Genomic DNA, 19774 nt, shown 5'->3' with positions numbered 1-19774 from the left:
GCTGCGCACCCAAACACTCTCAAACGGCCGTTTGGCCCCAAAACGGTGTTTCAAACGCCAAACGGCGTTTTAAACAGTACGCCAAACACGCACTTAGAGTAATCTGATTACAACTTGTGAGGAGTAGTGAAGAGGAGGCTCGCGCCACCCACATTGCTGCTTCATCTAAAGGACCGCCTAATTTGTACACACACCCCAAACTTCCATGTGTATGTGTGTGTATCATAAATTCATAATCATATCCCCTTCCTAAGTTTTCGGGCTACCAACCCCATCTTTGTTTTATTTTTGTACACGAAGCGGGGTCGAATCAATGGATGTCTAGAAGGCTAATGAGAAGAACGCGGCCTTTAGAATTTTGACTCATGACGTGTACTGGGGAATTCATTATTAGCAGAGGGCAGTGCGTCCAAATAGTGGACCACGTTCCTGGGCATGGGCTAAAGCTCTCTGCCCCACCCCAAATAATGAGAGTGGTAAATTAGTTATGAGCATTCTATCCTCTGCTAGCACAAAACAAATGAGCATTCTTCATTTGTCGTCACCTATAATGGAGGGTAGTACACCAAAAATCTAATCCATCCTTCTACTATGTGGAAATTTTTGTATGGATGTTTTCATTACTTTGCAAGTCATTTCTCTACTTTGTAAGTCTTCTATTTTGGACCCTCCCGATACGAACTGTTGGGATAAGGTCTCTGGGACATGACCCATATACAGATGAGAGCAACAAATAAATGGCTTCGATCAAAGAAACAAAGGAGTGCCCGCCGGCTAGTAAAAATGTCAGTAAAACAAGCTGAGTGCCGATATTATTTTTCTAAATTATGTACATTAACTTATAGTTTGTAATTATCTATCTTTACTAACACAGGAACAGTGAAAGTCAAGTAACTGCAGTTAGATTTAAACTTTGCCAACTCATTTCCGAAGATTTCCTAATAGAATGTAATTATTATATTGATCTTCAATATTATACTTTGCTTCTCTATTGTGTTTTTTACGTTGGAACTTACGAATGCTCTGACTTTGGTTTCAACCTCCACCGAAGGAGCTAGTCATGAACATTATTGATGTGAAAAAAGAAATTTACGAGTTCAATACCCAAGTATTGTTTCCTCTCCATTGCGAGTTCAATACATAAGTTGGCCTTTCAACTCCTGAGATTAAAAAATTAATCTCAATATTCATAGTTTAAGATATGGACCTAGGTAATATACATGTGACCAAGACCATATCTTAAGATATGGTCTCCATCTTAATTCACGCCACCTCATTGCCGTCTTTTGATCTTGCACACTTAGTGCATTGACAGAGAAAGAAATGTTTTCCAAATCCTTTTTCTTATTTTTACTTTTTTATTACCTATTTCTCTTAATTTCTCAAGTCACCTTTTTTGTTCTTATATTTCCCCCTAACCTTGTATTTCCAGATTTTGTAAAATATTTTTAAGGTATTTCCAAATTCTATTAGTTGGAAGCCTGGAATTGATTTGTTAGACACAGATTTCCAAATATTTGCCGAGATCGGGATGCCTGAGAAGACTGCAATTAAAAACCTTGAAAAGTCCCATATTCCCAAAGTGACCAGCAGTTTCTCAGAATCAGCCATACTTCATCCAAGTTTCTCATTGTCATCCACAGTTCTTCACAATCACCCACAGTCCACAATGTCCACGGGATTTGAAATCCCATGCAACTAAGGCCCTTCAATAAGTTGGATCATAACCACTTGTTCACTTCCAAGAGTTGGTCTCACAGGGGAAAAAGGTATTTTACAAGAGAGATTCTCGAATCATTGTTTTTTTTTTTTCCGGGACTAGCTAAAATTCCATATCCTAAAAATCTGGATTTCTCTCACCTATCCCATCCTTCCAAACTTTTGCCCTTTGAATAGTAACTGCTGATGAGAGTGTCCCTAAGCTTGTTATTATGGCCACAAAAAACAAACAGAATTATCAAATCTGATTTAGACTGCGTTCGCTGCCTTGCCCATCCTTTAACTTAGAAGAATCCAGTGAAGAAATAGGAAGAATTTCCTTCACATCAAGTGCCCATACCTAATCAGTAGAGCACAGGAGTGAACAACTTGGCACAGTAGCTTTACTTTCTGATTGTATTGTTTTATCATTCTATAGAAGAAGGTACCGTCTGGGTAAAGCTGGTGTTCCAATTGGCAGTGCTACGTGTGCAAGCAAGCTCGAGGTTGTCGGTTCAAAGACCCATGTTAAAAAGCCATTACGAGTGCTAGAAATTCAAGCCGATGCGCACTTCCGGGAAGAGTACTTCACTGTAATGTTGACAAATATTATCTAAAACACTTATGCTGTAGCCGTCAACTGAAAAATCGTGATCAGGGTCAACAGCAACTAGTTACAAAAACCACAAGTGTTAAGGATAAGGGTACATTAGTTCAAAAACGGATGCCCATGGCCTGTTGGAAGTATAAATGATTAATGTGAAATGACCACTTCACTCAAAAAGCTTGAGCTGTTGGAGAAGACGTTACTTAATCCTTTTTTATACTTTAACACTCCCCCTCACATGTGGCCCTTTTTCTAGGGTTGGCCTACACGCGGCACATGTGCCCCTCTTTTGGGCTTGTCATTGCATATGGATTTTTGCTATCAGGGAGGTTTGAACCTCTGATACCATGTGAAATAACCACTTTACTCCAAAAGCTTAAGCTGTTGAAGAAGGCGTTGTTTAATCTTTTATACTTTAAGAATTAAATAACACCAACTCTAACGGCTTAAGCTTTTTGAGTAATTGGTCCTCGGTTCAAAACCCAACTCCTCCTTAATATTAAAAATCCATGTGTACGGCCAACTCAAAAAAGAGGGAGGGCCACATGCGACGGGGAGTGTGGAAGCATAAATGATTAAATAACACCAACTCTAATGGCTTCAGCTTTTGGAGTAATTTGGTTGTTTCACAAGGCTTGCTGTAATCAATATCTTTGCTTGTTTGGAAAAAATTATTGAACCAAAAAATCTAGACAGATGAAATAATCAAAATGGCAGTCAAAAGCAAATAATGTACATTATACATATGAAGATCTGATATGGGGCCTTTCTGGCACATCAGTTGAAACGCATTCAAAATCCCAGTTCTACATCTGACTGAGCATTATAAGGGTGGTAAGCATTTCCACCCAACACAACAAATTCATACATAGAGATACCAATGGCTCCCACACATCAAGTATGGGGGTGTAATGACATTTCTTCAGAAGGTTGAAAGATTGGGACTCGGAAGGAAGCGAGGAATGGGGATACATCAATTTATTGGACAGCCACATCGTCATGAAAAGCTCATCTTCTCAGTTTAAAGCTTCCACCTTTAGAAGTCATGTGCATCAGTGTTGGTTACCAAAGCAGCAGGAAGTAAGAATGTGGAGAGAAAAATAAGGCAGAAAACAAGTAAATTTATGACCTCCGAACAAGGTCTGTGGAACAATACTTGAGCCAATCATGGGTAGAATTCTCCAGTTAGAAGGGTCGCACCGAGCTGGCCTAATCAGTAATAATATTCAGTCATAATGATTGATCATGATTCCTGAAGGTATAGATTCAATTCCAGAGCGGATTTTGCCAGTAACCCTCCTCCTCTCCTACATCAAATATCCAAAACAAATATGAAATGCTTCAGATTCTACCATTTTCTTCTGGTAGGTAAACCAGGTCTAAGAAAACTGGAAAGTCGATGCATTCTGTTTGAGATGAAGCTCAAGTCTCTGATATATGCCAGCAAAATAGTCTCAGGACTAACACACAGTGGTCAGTGATTTTAACCACAGCAATAAGAAGCAAACAATGAATCCCATAACCTTCAAAAAGCATCATCCCAAGCATGTATGTTTCTCATTTATAAAAAATTCACGCTAAATTATAAATAATGTCTCAGTGTTGGGCATAGCCATAATGTGTCGAAGACAGATTCATGGTGAAACTTGAAAGGCTATATACGCTTGGATGTAATAGAGAAAGTACATGTTATTATATAAATATTAGTCACAAAAGCATAGGATACAATATATTTATATAAAAAGAATCACATTAAAGGTTTTTTTTTTGTTTGAAATGGTCACATTAAAGGTTATTAATAATTGAATTAATACAAAGTGACCCAGTGGATCATAGGAGGGCAAGTACGTAAAATCAAGATGACTGATATACCATGACTGACCCGCATGGTCTTGATCCCATCCCAAATAGACATCCCATGCGTGAGATAAAGGAAAAAAAGTCTGGTTTATTAGCAGAACCATGAATGAGGCTTGATGGATCAACGGCCTACGATCATCATATCAAAAGTGCTCTCAAGGGCATTTGGCCACACTTATGGTTGCCCTTCGGATCAATGGATCTGATAATGTTCAAGAGAGACGCAAATGGGATCTGATAAGTGCCTTTTAGGAAAGTGTGTAAAATTGACTATCTTTTTAGCATTTTCCTAATACAAACTAGTAAAATTGTGAGAAAGATATGTTTTATAAGCCATGTCCAACATATCTCCTGCATGCATCTAACTAACCAGGCAATCTATCAAAAAAAGGAGCTCGTTTACAAAATCAATTAAATATTCATTTTAAGCCACATTATGTTTTCTTACTACTCTTACCCAACTTGAAAGACCTGTCAAGTATTAAAGTAAAAGGAGTAAATAATTCATTGCAGATTCTTCCAGAATCTGTGGAGGAAAGGGGAAAGGTTACATACCTTATCAGTGAGGGAAGGATTTGCTTTATCTTTTGCAACTGGATAAAACACTGGTTGCAACGATCCAGCCTGTGCACAGTTTTCAAATACGGACGACCCATCATGATCATAATCACAGACACCTTCACTTACAAAACTAAAAACAGAAAAGGTTCACAACCTCTGCTCTGCCTGAAGATCAACCCCAACAGATGAATACGCTTCCATGGTTGAACGTATAACCGGTCCAAAGACTTTCACGAGCTTTAATAACATTTCCAACGAAATACTCAGGTGCCTATACATTTAGAACACAAGTAACATCATCCACAACCAATAAAACCTAAGCACGGGTATGTGTTTTACATATGGTACCCAAAAAGGGAAACCCAGCAGACATTATATTGGCAACATGTCCTACAGTTAGGGCCCGTTTGGATGCTGAGAAGATATTGATTTGGATTTCTCACATTTGCAGCCCTTTTTGCATTGTGGATCAAAGTCTTGAATTTCTAATTCAGCAGCTGACAATGAAAAAAATCAGATTTCTAAATTTGCCGGGAAAATAAGTGTCGGAGAAATTTGTTCAAGAAATCTATTTAGGAATCTTCTATTAATATTTAATATTAGATCTAACCATAATCACTCAAAATAATTAAAATATATAGATCAAGAAAAGGTTAGAAACAACCTGTTTTAATGGATCGAGGCACGTCAGAAATGACGCTCTCTTTAGAGTCAAAACGCCCCCGTCTGCACTGGGTTCGCCGGCGTTTGGCTCCCAAGATTCAACCATCAGATCTCTTCCGTGCAAGGAATTGATCCCACGAACTCATCAATCGCCCATATCGCAAAAACAATAAAGTATAACATGATAAAATATGAAACCAAAATTAACATGAGGGGGTTTTTTCATAGAAAACTGGTTGGTATTTTTGAGAAGAGAGATACGTAGAAGAAAAGGACGTTTCCTTTTTAAGAGATAGAGAGGGTTGAGAGAGCCGTTGGAGAAACTGAAGGAGAGAGACGTTTCATACGTTACACCCCTAAAGTCTCTCCCCCTCTCTAAATATCTCGTAACTTCCCTAATAAATGGGAAAAGATAAAATAGAATAGATTTATTAATTTTAAATCAGCAAAAACATCTAACAATCCCCCACACGATTTAAAATTTAAAATAAACAGGCATGCGACTTTACTGTGCAATGGGAGCAGGTGTCTTCCAGACTTAACCTACACTTAGTGTTAGCAAGTTTCCACCTGAAGGAGCCATAGTGAACTAAGTCTTGAACTAGGTCCTTGAGTTCAGACTTCATCTTACCACACACACAATACAAGCAATTACTTGAGTTCTAGTCGGTTTGGCCCTTTACGGTCATGAGCCCTATCTTGTTTTCATGAGTGTCTTTAGGGAGTAGCCCATCTTCCCACAGTAGCGACCTCACTACCACACTCACAAAGGTGAGTCCTCCAAGGGTGCTCTGTGACCTACACCCTGCAAACCTTGCCTTGATTAAGAGAGATACTCAACCTAATACCGTCACAGTCAAGAGCACAGTCACCATAGGAATGAGACTAGGGAATACCCCTCAAAAAAAAAAAAAAAAAAAAAAATCAGTGCTGCTCCAGCCACCCTACAGCTTCGTTTTTACCCATTAAACCTCCTTCATGGGATCTCCAACCACAGAGGTTGAGTGTCCACTGCGGTGACTAACTTATGAGCTTCAGTCTCATTCCCCTTGATGATATATCACTAGCTTTTGAGTTAGTCTTTTTTTTTTAATTATATTGCTTTCAGACTTCATAAAGTCTAAAGCCATCACTCTTTTTAGAGTACTCAATTGTGTCTACGACACCCATAGAATGTCAACTATCAACTATCAAGCCAAATACTTCATATCGATACTCTTAACATTATCTCTCTATGTAGTAATTCATCAGATGCTCGGTTACAACTATGAAATAATTTCAAATACCTTCACATGTATGAGTAGTTACCCCCACATTTGAGCAATTAACGGATATGAAAAAACAATAAGCATTGCATGACACTATAATCTGCAAGTTACTTTGTTTAAAGATAGTTACTACCTCAACATCATGTACCATTAATTTCAAGCCCTGATGAAAGCATCAACTATAATTCCAATATCATGCCATATATACTATCTTGCAACATATCAAATAAGCATCCAAATTGTATGTGTTACGAACCCGAATCGGTTCGTAACGTGTTGATCTTCTGAGAGGGAAGATCAGCCTCTTAATCCACTTCGAGGGAAGGATCAATCCTCCTTTGTGCAAAAAGACACAATTTCTAATAAGATTTCTTCATTCCCCTTTCCATTACAGTAGCATGTGCTTATACAAAGCACTTACACAGATAAAAATAGAAAATGATAAACATAGAAAGATCTTATGATAAGAATTGAAATAGCCAAAAAAAGATTATCCTAATCTAAGTAGGTATCCTAATCTAACATAACTAGATCTGGTAAGATCTGATATTATTCCCTAAAATATCTAATTCATTTATTCCACCCTAAGTGGGACCCCTCTAGGCACCTAACATTCCACCCACCTTGAAATCAACCTTGTCCTCAAGGTTGGAGATTGCAACTGGTGAAAAATCAGATCTTGAGCATTTCCCTAAAGCTTTCTTCTGACTCCCTCCTTTTCTTCTTTTCTTCGTCTTGCGGTATGTCATCATCAATGGTTGAGACAACTCCATCTTCAAACCGGTCTCATTGCGGCGTTTGTCAAAGCTCCTGCGTTGTGTTTTTTTGGAATGATTTGGATGTTGACGCATGAATGGCTGTGGGAGAGAATTTTTTTTTATGGCGTTGGACAGTTTGAGAATTGACTCTTTGATGCCGAACTTTCTTTTGTGGTTTTTTCGCCTTTTCTTCAAGCTGATTTTTCTCTCTCTCTTCTTCTTTCCTTCTTTTTCTGTTTCGTTGTTTCTTTTTCATCAGGCAAGACTTCTCGATCACCATGTCGATCTTGTTCAAGCCTTCCACAAATTGTCGTTGATATTCCATCATTTCCCAAACGAGTGCTTTGATCTTTTGAAGATCTCCACGCATGGATTCGCAACACTCCGAAGACGTAGCCATGGCGCAAGATCGACCGCTTTGATACCAATTGTTACGAACCCGAATCGGTTCGTAACTTGATTGATCTTCTTAGAGGAAAGATCAGCCTCTTGATCCACTTCGAGGGAACGATCAATCCTCCTTTGTGCAAAAAGACACAATTTCTAATAAGATTTCTTCATTCCCCTTTCCATTACAGTAGCATGTGCTTATATAAAGCACTTACACAGATAAAAATAGAAAATGATAAACATAGAAAGATCTAGAAATATCTTATGATAAGAATTGAAATAGCCAAATAAAGATTATCCTAATCTAAGTAGGTATCCTAATCTAACATCACTAGATCTGGTAATATCTCTTCTTTTTTTCTTTTTTTTTGGAATGGTAAGATCTGATATTATTCACTAAAATATCTAATTAATTTATTCCACCCTAAGTGGGACCCCTCTAGGCACCTAACAGTATGTATAAGACTCCATGAGTAGGGAAATTAAAGGTGAAAGCCATCTATTGACTATTCAAACAAGTGGGCCCATATGTTCCACATCCCTTTTGGATCATCTAATTGGTGGGGCCCATATATTATTTTGTAGTGGCATAAAAAAGATAGGGCTTCAGTTATCAAAACGAGTCCAGCTTTTTGTATTACTAATTCTTTCAAGAGAACGAATCCACAAAAAAAAAATCATTCTCATTATCAGTAATGATATATAAGGTATAAGTGTATGACTACCAATTGCAAGACATGTCAAAATCATCAAATATAAAGTCTTTCTTTCCAGTATAGCTCATTTAGGCAAATAGTCAAACACTTGGACTGGAACATCATAACCAGTCCTAAATGATGAAATGGAATTTGGGATAATAAGAGATAAGAATTGAGTACGCCAAATGCAAAACCCATATAGCTACAAGCCTACAACAACATCAAATTCAATATGACTAGTTTTAGTTGTAATGGGGAGATCATGCAATCTTCCTAATGCATGTCATTTACAATGGGTGAATATAATGTGAAGAATAGAAATGTGATAATTAATTCACAAGACTGAAGAAGAGTAACATCACAAGTCCTAAGAATAATAGCATCCTTTACTAGGGCAGTCATTTTTGTTTCTTAGAGGTTACAGATGGCACCGGACGTTCCTGGTAACGTCCATACAAAAGGAAACACATAAAGATTAAAAGCAATTGTCTATTTTTTTTACCATCTTGGGGCCTTTTCTCCATTCAAATAGATTCTCAAGCATCGCCCCCCACAAGGTGGGGTCTCTGACAATATAAACACAGGACACTCAAAATACTGCCACAAGTGAAACTCCATGACGAGAATTACAACATACAAAGATTTGGAAGGAATCTTCAAAGAGAAAATTACATTGTTCTATGTTTCTCTCTCTCTCTCTACCATCGAACTCCATTAAAAAGAGACCCAACTCAAAAAATCTCTGAGTAATTCCCAGTTCCCAAATTAGCAAAGATATCATTCAAGGCATAAAGCATAAATCCTAGGCAGAGAGAATCATGGAAGTAGAAATCATCAATGAGAAAATCTGACGAAAAGCTCCAATATTCGGTGTACACTCTCGTTACACAAACACAAATGCCAGCAAGAAACTAAATGGAGTTAAGAACTCATATGCATATAGGCATACACTGTGGATCAATCCATGCACCATTGCATGCATGTGCATGTGCATAGATAACAAACATTACAAAAAATAATATCTTATGGGTGTAATGTAAAGCATATCATATGGGTGTATCATGCTCTTACATGTACATATAAAGATGTACGAGAGTATGTAATTACTAAGAACTGGCATACATGAATCATTACCACAGAGACTTTAAATCCTAAAATAGAAGTTGAGCAACAAAATTTCCTCTTAAAAATAGCTAATAAAAGCTTCAGGGTATATTTTAGGGGACCTTCCTTTTTCCGATTGGAAAGAAAAATACGGAGAAAAGATTCCCTACGGCTAAAAAATTGGTAGATCGACACAGAGAAATTCTTCTCTGCTCTTGCGCCTAAATGATAGGGAAGACCCCTACTTCGATTAAATTTCTCTATTATCCTAATAGGGATTCCAAGTCCTCTCATAGTAACCACTCACTTCTGTCACGGATCGCGCTACAAGATCTCAGCATAAAAAAACAAACAAATAAAATATTAATATTGTAGTTGATGTCAAGATATTCATAAGGCAATCTATATATATCAAACCAAAAGCTGAGATATATTTTCATGGAACTAGATACCATTTATAAGGAAAAAAATCATGAGACAGCCATACTAACACAGAAAAAGATCACCAAAGTCCATAAATAAATTATACTCCAAACTAAAACAATTCCATCGACTCCAATATGCAAAGCAGGAAAAACTACAGAAGAGCTGATCCTACTAATTTTGAATGTTTCCCCACTAACATGCATAATTGAATCTATAATTTTCTTCAAATTCCGGTAGAAGCAAATGAGCTGTTTATCAAAGCCCTACTTGATTTTTTTTCCACACAATAATATTAACAGAAAAATCCTTAAAGTTTCATCTCTAAAATTGTAATTGTGCTATAAGAAACCTTTCTTTTTATTTTGATATTAACAGAAAATTCCTTATGTTTTGACTCTAAAATTGTTGGAGAAATTTGTTCAAGAAATGTTTTGACCCTAAACCCTATATAGGAATTTTCAATTAATATTTAATATTAGATCTAACCATAATCAATCAAAATAATTAAAATATATAGATCAAGAAAAGGTTAGAAATAGCCTGTTTTAATGGATCAAGGCACGTCAGAAATGACGCTCTCTTTAGAGTCAAAACGCCCCCGACGCTCTCTTTAGAGTCAAAACGCCCCCGTCTCCACTGGGTTTGCTGGCGTTTGGCTCCCAAGATTCAACCATCCTTCAAGATCTCTTCCGTGCAGGGAATTGATCCCACAAACTCGTCAATCGCCCGTATCGCAAAAACAATAAAGTGTAACATGATAAAATATGAAACCAAAATTAACATGAGGGGGTTTTTTCATAGAAAACTGGTTGGTATTTTTGAGAAGAGAGATACGTAGAAGAAAAGGACGTTTCCTTTTTAAGAGATAGAGAGGGTTGAGAGAGCCGTTGAATAAATAAAGGAGAGAGACGTTTCATACGTTACACCCCTAAAATCTCTCCCCCTCCCTAAATATCTCTTAACTTCCCTAACAAATGGGAAAAGATAAAATAGAATAGATTTATTAATTTTAAATCATCAAAAAAATCTACCAATAAGAAATTGGAAATCCACAGATGTGGCAGTTTTCTTCACCCTCGTTGCTCCTCAACCTCTCCCCTCCACTAGGAAGTACCCCCTTCCCTCTCTGTCTCCCTCTACATGAGCTGCCGGATCTATTCAATTTGTATTCAAAACTCAATTCCAAATCCAAATACAAAATGGGAGGTATCCAAACGGGCCCTTACTGAATAATATCAAAAGATATACCGTTATGCAAATATTAGTTCATACACCCTTTTTTTGGTAGGTAAGCTGGGATCGAACCTGCGGCCACAAGTTTGAGAAACGAAGTCTCAACTCTCAACCAATGAGCTACAGGCACAATCCCATTAGTTCATACACCTATGCAAGTATAAAAGCTATACTGAAATACACTGATAGAAAAATACTAGAATTAAATAAATGATAGCTTATAACAAGAAAAAGATGAAATAAGATTTGTATGAAAGCCAAGTCTGCATGTCTGATACAGCAATTTTTTGGAAATATAGTGAACTTGTTATACATTGCTACAAGCCTAAAACCATTCAGCAATGAAGAACTCCATCCACACATTATTCCACCCACACAGTCCACTCCAAGCCCAGCAACGTCAGCTTACGGTATACCTTACGCATAACAACAATAGTTAGGCAAATCCTATCTCAATCTCCAGCAAGCGTACAGACGAAAAGGGGTGTCTGGGGATCAAAACCCTTGATCATGTGGCCACCAGGAGATCGTACATGATCGACTGATCCCATTAACAGAGATCCCTCCACTTGAGCAACGCTTGCTAATATAATCCCTACCAAAGGGTATTTTTTTATCAAGGTGTTATGATAGCCCATTGGGGGCGGAACTGGAACTAGACATTCTTATACAGCTCATCCTGGCCCAGATCATTGGTCCTGCTCACGAGACCCATGTTCCACACGTACTGTCAGCAGAGAATGGATGTGGAGCCAGCAATCTTCTTTGCATAGCACACCTAATTTTATTTTGTAGTTATTCAGTTACTTTGTAATCATTATGCATGAAAACATTGGACTGTAACTGGGCAACATGAGCAGGAAAATGGCCGATTCTAAGTATGTTGTGACTTTTGAAAGTCTTCTAGGAATTAACATCACAGGTTTGGGTCTCAACCTTTTCAAACTTTAATATAAAAAGTAAGTAAAGCGAATGACTACCTCTCAACTTTACTATCTAATAAGCCTGTAAGCAGAGGCAGCAAGCAAGAAAAGAGATCCAAGGTAATGATGTCAATTTTCTCCATGAGAGCACTTATCACATCAACCTGCACCTGCATCACACATTCGCTGATCTTATCAATATTTACTATGGATAGGACAAGAATGACAGAACAGGGCTGGCAGACCTAGTTCTCAACTAGACCATCAAAAACTGAAAAAAAAGTAATGCACCGATCTCGACTAGAAAACCTACAGCTTGGTCAGCCAACCGTCCAACTGCATTGATGGAACCCTTAATGTCATTCCGTTGCCAAAAGTTCAGCACTACCTGCAAAATTTGAGCCAGATTTTTTTTGGGAGTCACAACTAAGTAACTAACACTATTTTGTGCATGGAGTAATTCAACAAATAAAATTTAAGAAATGTCAGCATTCAAAATACTGAATACTACAGAAAAGAAGAGATATTGAGGGTAGCTATGAAGACAAAATAAAATAAAATAAAAACAATAGTTAGTGGACAGATGTTTCTTAGGACTCCCTCATTTGGCAGTCCAAAAAGTTTCAGTTCTTTCACGTAGATCGATTTTATATCAACTGTCACATTTTGAACCCATGAAGTTCTAAAGGAATGAAATATCTCATCCCCATGACTAATTAGTCAAACAAACACTTCATTTTTCCAAATGCCAGGAAGCATAAAGCTAACTAATAGATTTTGACTCGCAATATTAAAATCCAAATGCAGTGGTTCGTGACTTTATCGTCAGATGCTTATCATGCTTTAGTGAAGAGTGTGTTTATTTGACTGGGTTTAGCTCTATTTTTTGAAAAGCTAAACCCAGTTTGTGATCCCACCAGGGTCTTATGTCTGGGTTTAGCTTTTCTTGGCGGATCAGCAAATGAGGCTTAATGGATATAGGGATAGGATCATCTGATCAAGCAAGGGTGGGTCAGTAGCAACAGGCAGGATTTCTAGTTTCCACATGAACACACAAAGAATTTTGAAAAGAATCAAAGTTGGATTTGTTGTGAGATTGATCATCTCTACGGGTCATCGCAAGGTCTGAATCAGTGATTGTCTTGCTGACCATCCACTTTTTAATTAGACGATATGTGTTTGTTCATCTAGGAACACGCCCTTTGCGAGATCGACAAGAGAAAGCCCATGTGTTTGTTCAACCAATCAAGCAATTCATTGCTTTGTGCTTGTCCCAAGAGATAGACACGTCCCCAATAAGCGAAAACAACACATAGCCATCTCAATGCTTATTCATTGATGCATCTCGTTGTTAAGAGCTTATTTTCAAAGAGTATTAGAAGAAGAAGAAAAATGATGAATTAGAAGACAGAAGACAACAGAACCAATAGGAAATAAAATTGCAAGTCTATGAAACCAGAGAAACTTAATGTGTTAATCAATTAAGAACTTTTAAGTTACAGTAACAATTTTGACGGAACTATTTTCTGCTTCTGAATGGAGCACGCCAATTGCAAAACAAATCCACTGAAGCTATATAGAGAAATAACAATAATTACCTGTAATTTGGTAAGGCGGGAATGTAAAACACTTAAAAACAAATCATGTTTTTTCATTAGATTTCCAATCACATCCTCATCATCTGCATCTGTCCTGTGATTCAAGTCCCTTGCAGAAGTCTGATGTAGGCCTTTCTGTTCATTACAAAACGTCACAAACAAAATTGATTAGGATCATTGAAGCAAATGCTTTGCTATGTGTGCATGCATGGCTACACATAAATGCATACATGTGCAGGAGTTCCTAGCTTGTGCATGGCTAATCGAAGTCCCATGAGAAACTTAGTCCCATGTAACAAAGTTTCAAAGGACAGTATAGAAACCATGGTTGGGTGTATGCCTGCATGTTTCATTTGTAAATTTCTCTATGTCAATATGGCACTCTTGTGGGCTCTTTGAGAAACATATAACAGTAGCAAAGAATAGAACCATAGAATTTCGCTAGGCAAACAAAACACAAGACTGCATTTTGCACAGGTTAAACTTCGGAATGAAGATGCCTGTCCCAAACCTAAGGGGCCTCATCAGACATGGAAGTATTGATGTGTAGCATTCTGCCACTTGTATGCACAAGTCCTTATTTGTTGGGCAAGCTTGTCAGCCCTTAAATTCTTATTACAGACTCCCATGATTTCACACTCAAATGCACTTTTAAGTTTGGAAAGTCGGATACTGCCCAAAAAGAACAAGAGAAGCCAAATCACTCCGTTTGCTACCGAATGACACAGCAGTTTCATCAAACCAGATGAAATAGCGGGCGGAAGTGATTAAAGCAAACAGACTCCATCATTTTCATCAGTGAAATTGGAAATGACAGAAGCAAAACAAACCCCATAGTTTTCATTAGTGAACATAGAGAGGCTGTAAAGTAAATAAAGATAAACAATTCAACATTCCCAGAATTATCAAGTGGCATTCCTCCTAAACAACCCAAAAGGTATAAAAGATGAAGTAGTCACCCCAAGAAGATGAAGGCGACTCCAAGAATATGGCCAGGAGATTGGATTTGTCCATATTGCCACTATCATAACTTCAAATGGCGTTCGAAATGCCAGTGGTGCTCCCAGCTAAAAAAGAAAAGAAAAGAATGAAATCGGATCCCCCTCCTCCTGGACATCAACAATCTCAGGCCACTGTCAATGATGAGGGGGATTCATGGCCGGATTCTGGAGAAATCTCTTTCCAGCGAGAAAAAGGGACCCCGTCCTTATCGGTAGCTGAAAAGGAAGTGAGATCTCGAATGAATATCTTAAAAGCATGTTTGGTCAGTAGAAGAAAGGACCCAAACGGGACTCTAGATGAACTCTGGTCGTGGGCTAAAAGCTTTTGGAGTATTCCGTCCCTTACATGCCCTTGTTTGTTAGCGAAGGATGAGATCCTCTTTATGTTCGAATCTGCAGATCATTCGTCTCAGATCCTGCCCAAAGGTGGGGAAGCATAAGGCAACCGATTACTATCCCTCTCAGCTTGGTCTTGGGATTACATCCAGGGAGCAGATGAAACCTAGGTCAACTTTTATGGAATCCCCCTACATGCATGGGCAACTTCAACGGTGGAAGCTTTGGGAAGTATCTTTGGTCAGGTCTTGGAAGTAAGGATGGAAGGAGGGCATAGGCAGTGTATGAGCTTTGTTTCCGCTAAAATTCTAGCCCCCAGATGGAATTGTTCTCATCTGGGTCTTGGATGAGGTTTTTTACTATAGGTATTGACCTTAGCATGGACAATCCTTGGACTCCCATACAACCTCTAATTATCCATCGCCAAACCCTCTAGAATTGCCATCTTTGACTTGCCCTAGCGTCCCTGGTATCCGGTCGGTGTCGTTGACCCTATCGGAGGAGTGAAAACCATGCGTCGTCCGCCTGGGTAGCAGGAAAAAATATTGTTGTTCCCGTGGGTCCCTCTCTGTTGAATTCAAATTCCAAATCCCATAGGAAAATTAGTATTCCGACTTTGGCCTTGCCCTCCCGTCTCTCTTTCTCTGTCCTGGCAAATAAATTAGTGGAGGGGTACCCGCCGAACATTCTTTCTAGGAGACCTGTGGGGCCCATGCATGATTGGATATCTAGGCCTCGTGGGTTTTACCTTTAGGACATATCTTATGAATTCTAGATGGATTAGGTTTTTTGGGAATTCAAAAAGTAAGTCAGTCGTGTACGCTACTAATCTGGGAACTCAAAAATGAGATATTAAATCGTGTTCATCGGAAAGGACAAATAGGAGGCGAGGCGTTCCTTCTAAAGGCGGCTGAAGATATCATTACTCATAGTAGATCATTTATGGTGCCTTGGGATATCTGAAGGGGATGATTAGAAGCATGTCAAAATCCATGCTAGGGCCTTTTTACCAATGCTTACATTAATATAGGAATTTTTGTCTTATTACCCTTGGAAGTCGAAAAGGTAATATCTTGGTCAGGAGTGTATCGGGCTCCATAAATGCTTTCAAATCAAGCATGGGCCCCTACTTCGTGTGGTATGGGGGCGGTTATCATTTTTAGTAAGTGGTTTCTGATCTTATTAGGCGGTTACCTCCTTAATACAAAGATCATTGGAAGTACATCATTCCAGTCCTCATACAATAAGGAAAATGGTACATTAGAAACAACCCTCTCCCTCCCCTTCCTCTCCCCCGATAGGTTTGGATCGGAAAAGGAAGCGTCCTTCGGATCAGCTGGACCTAGAGGAGTTTTTGCTAAGGATTAGGGGCATGAACTACAATGAAGAACAAGCGTCAAAGTCCTCTCCACTTCCTAGGGAGAAAATGGGTGAATTCATAAAAAGGCAATGGACTTTATTTAAGAAAGAAGCCAATAGCAGAAGGGAAGTCTTTTTTTTTCAACCTGACTGGGACTTATAACGTGAAGGAATCCCATAAGCCCATGCATAAACACCCTTTCTTCGTCAAGTTCATGATGGACGAAAGAAGAGAAAGGCGGTAGGATTGGGAAGCGAAGAAAGAGGCAGGGATTCGGAAATTGGAAGAAAAGATCCTAAGTGTAAAGGCTTTGAAGAGTAGGACTTTAAATAAAGAAGATGAAGTGTTGGAAGAAGAAACTTTTTTTGACGAAATCAAATCTCTTCTTGTGGAGTTGGAGAAATGTTCAGGTTAGGGGTGTTTCTTTGACGGTTTTTTGTCTGATTGCTCGGATAGATGGAAAAGGAGCTTTTTGGGCGTATTTGTCTTTGGTTTTATGAACATTTGATGCTTTTTTAATATTGGTGCTAACAAGATTAATGGGATTTGGCTTGTAAAAAGGACTCGTGATATAGAGAGATGCTTTTGGGGCCCCAAAGTAAAGTCTGCTAATGGCATGGTAAGGAAGAAAGGAAAATATTACTACAGCCGAATTTGTTTTGTTAGGTTCTACCCTTCCCTGGTTCCGGGTATGCCCAGTCCAGTTTTATTGATATCTTGTAATGCATGACAGGACTCTTGGTCCCCATTGCTTTTCTAATATCAATGAAAAATGTCATCGTTCAAAAAAAAAAAAAAAAAGTAGTCACCCCAAAAGCCAGTTTGAGGGAGGATTCTAAGCCTCCAATTTATGTCCTTTTAAATGGATGGTTAGAAAATAGAAAAGCAATGATCTACAATCATCCAGAAAACCTCCACAAATCAAAGGTTTAAGATAGCTTTACGGGGTAGAGGTTTGGTGCATGGCCCAAGGCCTCTCAGATTAATCATTAATGGATTCAATCATTGAACAAGTGACCCCTCACTTGTATTTTTTCCAGCCCAAATTTTCCAAGGGAAAATGTTGACATCCATCATAAGGCGACTCCTGACAAAACACAATATTAAAGAAAACAGGGAAGCTTCTGCATGCTTCAAAAAACACTTACAGAGTTCAAGCGAGATATGCAAAATGCAACTAAGAAGCTTCTGCATGCTTCAAAAACACATCCAAAATTAAAGCGAGATATGCAGAATGCAACTTGAATAAAATGCAGCAGAACTTGAACAAACAAATTTTCAAATAATTAAGGGCGGTACCAGTTTGGGAGATAAAACATCAGTTCCAGGTATCTCGTCAGAGGAACCATTGACTGAGAGAGCTTCACTGCTATTACATCTTTCTCTTCTTTCAAACCTCTCAACTAGAGACCGTGTCCTTTCTGGTTCAAATGCCACAAGAAAAGCTACATTAATCAAGTTCATGCAACACATTTTGAGTATTTGCAAGGTGAGTGATTCAATAGACTCACCTCCTTTAACATACTTCGCAGAACTTATTCCTTTGCTGGGATTAAGCGCCTCAGTATCTGCGGAAAGAATTTCTTCTCAGGAAAAGGAGATGAAAAATAAATATTCATTTAGCGCTTATAAGATTATTAAGCTACAAAACAGGATAACAAGATTTCTCACATCTTCAGTAAATATAAAGAAGTAATCCAATTTTTCAGAGCAGATTATAATGGAAAGAAGAGCCAAGTTTTAGATCTTAAACTGAAAAGGGTGTCATCATAAATGAAAAATTGGAGAGAGAAATACAGCCTGCTTTAAGAAGATCTCTTGTTTAAAAGCAAATTGTTAAAAGTCTCCAACATCAGCCTGCAATAAAGAGTTTGACTGAAGGAATGGTCACTGTCCCGATGAACTAGAACGACAATGGCCACCATATACATGGAGTGTTTGGTGACAAGGGCTGATGATCTTATGGACCACCATGAGCAACAAAATTAGTCCAAGTCCTATGCTAAACAGAGATCTTATCTGCTAGATCAAGGTCTCAAAAAATCAACGGTCAAACTTTTCATGAGAAAACCCTAGAAGAGGCTTTTAATCACCTTGATCAAGGGGCTATGATCATCTGATCTTAGGGCTTGAGGTACTTAATCAAACTTCCAACAGATCAATAGACCTGATCACCATACACATGTGCCATGTGGATAGTTGGCACTTGGCAGTGACCATCATTGTTCACACGGTCAATTCCATCCTTTTAGCATTAATCTAAAGTAGATTATTATCCATATTGTGCATTAAAATGCTGAAATAATACCCACAAAAACAACACAAATACTCAATACTTGTGTCAGCTCATATAATCATGAATAACAGCTAAGATTTTTCATTTCTTTCAATTATGTAAGCTTGGAAACACGTGCGACCATCAATTGAGCAAATACTTATTACAATAACAACTCAACCGACTGATGTCAACTAAAGAGGTAAACAGGATCTTCACTTCCAGATTAGCAATTTCATACAAAGCCAGTTTAGTTAAGTTTTGTTTCATAGACAGCAATCTGGATACCTGGGCTAGCCAGGAAAGTTGGAAAGAAACCTAAAAAAAAACCAAAAATGGTTTACATTTCCCGAAATAGAGATAATACAAACAAGAACCTGATCTAACTATAGATAAGAACCAGCATCGAAAGAACATTACGGTTTTCAGGGAAGAAGCTTAAAGGTGACTCTGTTGATAGGATCCTTTCAAACTTCTCTGCAATGCTACTGAAACTGACACTAGTACAGTTTCCTTCACCAGTTTTTGCGGGTTCATCCATGGGCATGAGTCCGGAATTAAAGTCTAAACCCCCACTGCTATCAAAACCATTGGTCCTTTCACCTGAAGATCCAGATTCATTTTCAATAAACTGCCTTCCAGTAGCAACTTTGACATCTGATTGATTCCGCAAGTGACTTGGCTTGCAGAATATCATACCAGGAAATCATTCAAAAACAAAAACAAAAAAATCATACCAGGAAGAATTGTTTCAGAATCTTTTCTAGTATTGGCCACTTTTTCCACTTCTGGACTGCTTCTAGGGACAATCACAGGAACCGCAACAGATCTACTGATTATTTCACTACTACGGCTCATATGCACCTCCATCATGGGATTCTTTTGAGTTGAATTACTCCTGATAATGAAAGGTGTTGAAGACGGCGGCGCTTCATTTGTAGCATGGACCGTCTCAATTCTTGGAGGAGTACTAAGACTGCTTTTGGTGGCTTTAGAAGTAACATAACAGAGAGAG

The 19774-nt window shown here is 38.3% G+C and overlaps 1 protein-coding gene across 8 annotated transcripts in view; it reads right to left on the bottom strand.

Annotated features, from left to right (window-relative positions):
- Positions 1-3000: 3000 nt before the first annotated feature.
- LOC143893028 (katanin p80 WD40 repeat-containing subunit B1 homolog KTN80.4-like) overlaps positions 3001-19774 on the bottom strand; it is a 39103-nt gene continuing 22329 nt past the window's right edge. For 4 of the 8 annotated variants that reach the window (XR_013255680.1, XR_013255681.1, XR_013255684.1 and 1 more), the window contains 11 exons: positions 19497-19748; positions 19180-19362; positions 17996-18052; positions 17784-17905; positions 13788-13922; positions 12503-12577; positions 12247-12359; positions 4881-4997; positions 4721-4789; positions 3435-3612; positions 3001-3339 (listed from right to left, as the gene is read on the bottom strand). Coding sequence is in view for 2 of the 8 variants with exons in the window: in XM_077397967.1 (XP_077254082.1) it covers positions 3549-3612; positions 4721-4789; positions 4881-4997; positions 12247-12359; positions 12503-12577; positions 13788-13922; positions 17784-17905; positions 17996-18052; positions 19180-19362; positions 19497-19748 (1187 nt within the window). In the remaining 6 variants the exon portion in view is untranslated. Of the gene's footprint in view, positions 3613-4720; positions 4790-4880; positions 4998-11338; positions 11417-11452; positions 12045-12246; positions 12360-12502; positions 12578-13787; positions 13923-17783; positions 17906-17995; positions 18053-19179; positions 19363-19496; positions 19749-19774 lie in introns of those variants that run through there. The other 4 variants (XM_077397967.1, XR_013255682.1, XR_013255683.1 and 1 more) reach the window with 4 other exon arrangements.

This window comes from Tasmannia lanceolata, unplaced genomic scaffold, assembly GCF_043159265.1.
Source record: "Tasmannia lanceolata isolate RefF3 unplaced genomic scaffold, GAP_Taslan_0.1 ptg000015l, whole genome shotgun sequence".
Classification (NCBI taxonomy): Eukaryota; Viridiplantae; Streptophyta; class Magnoliopsida; order Canellales; family Winteraceae; genus Tasmannia; species Tasmannia lanceolata.
The sequence above is the reverse complement of the archived record's forward strand: the minus strand, read 5'-3'. Positions and strand labels throughout refer to the sequence as shown.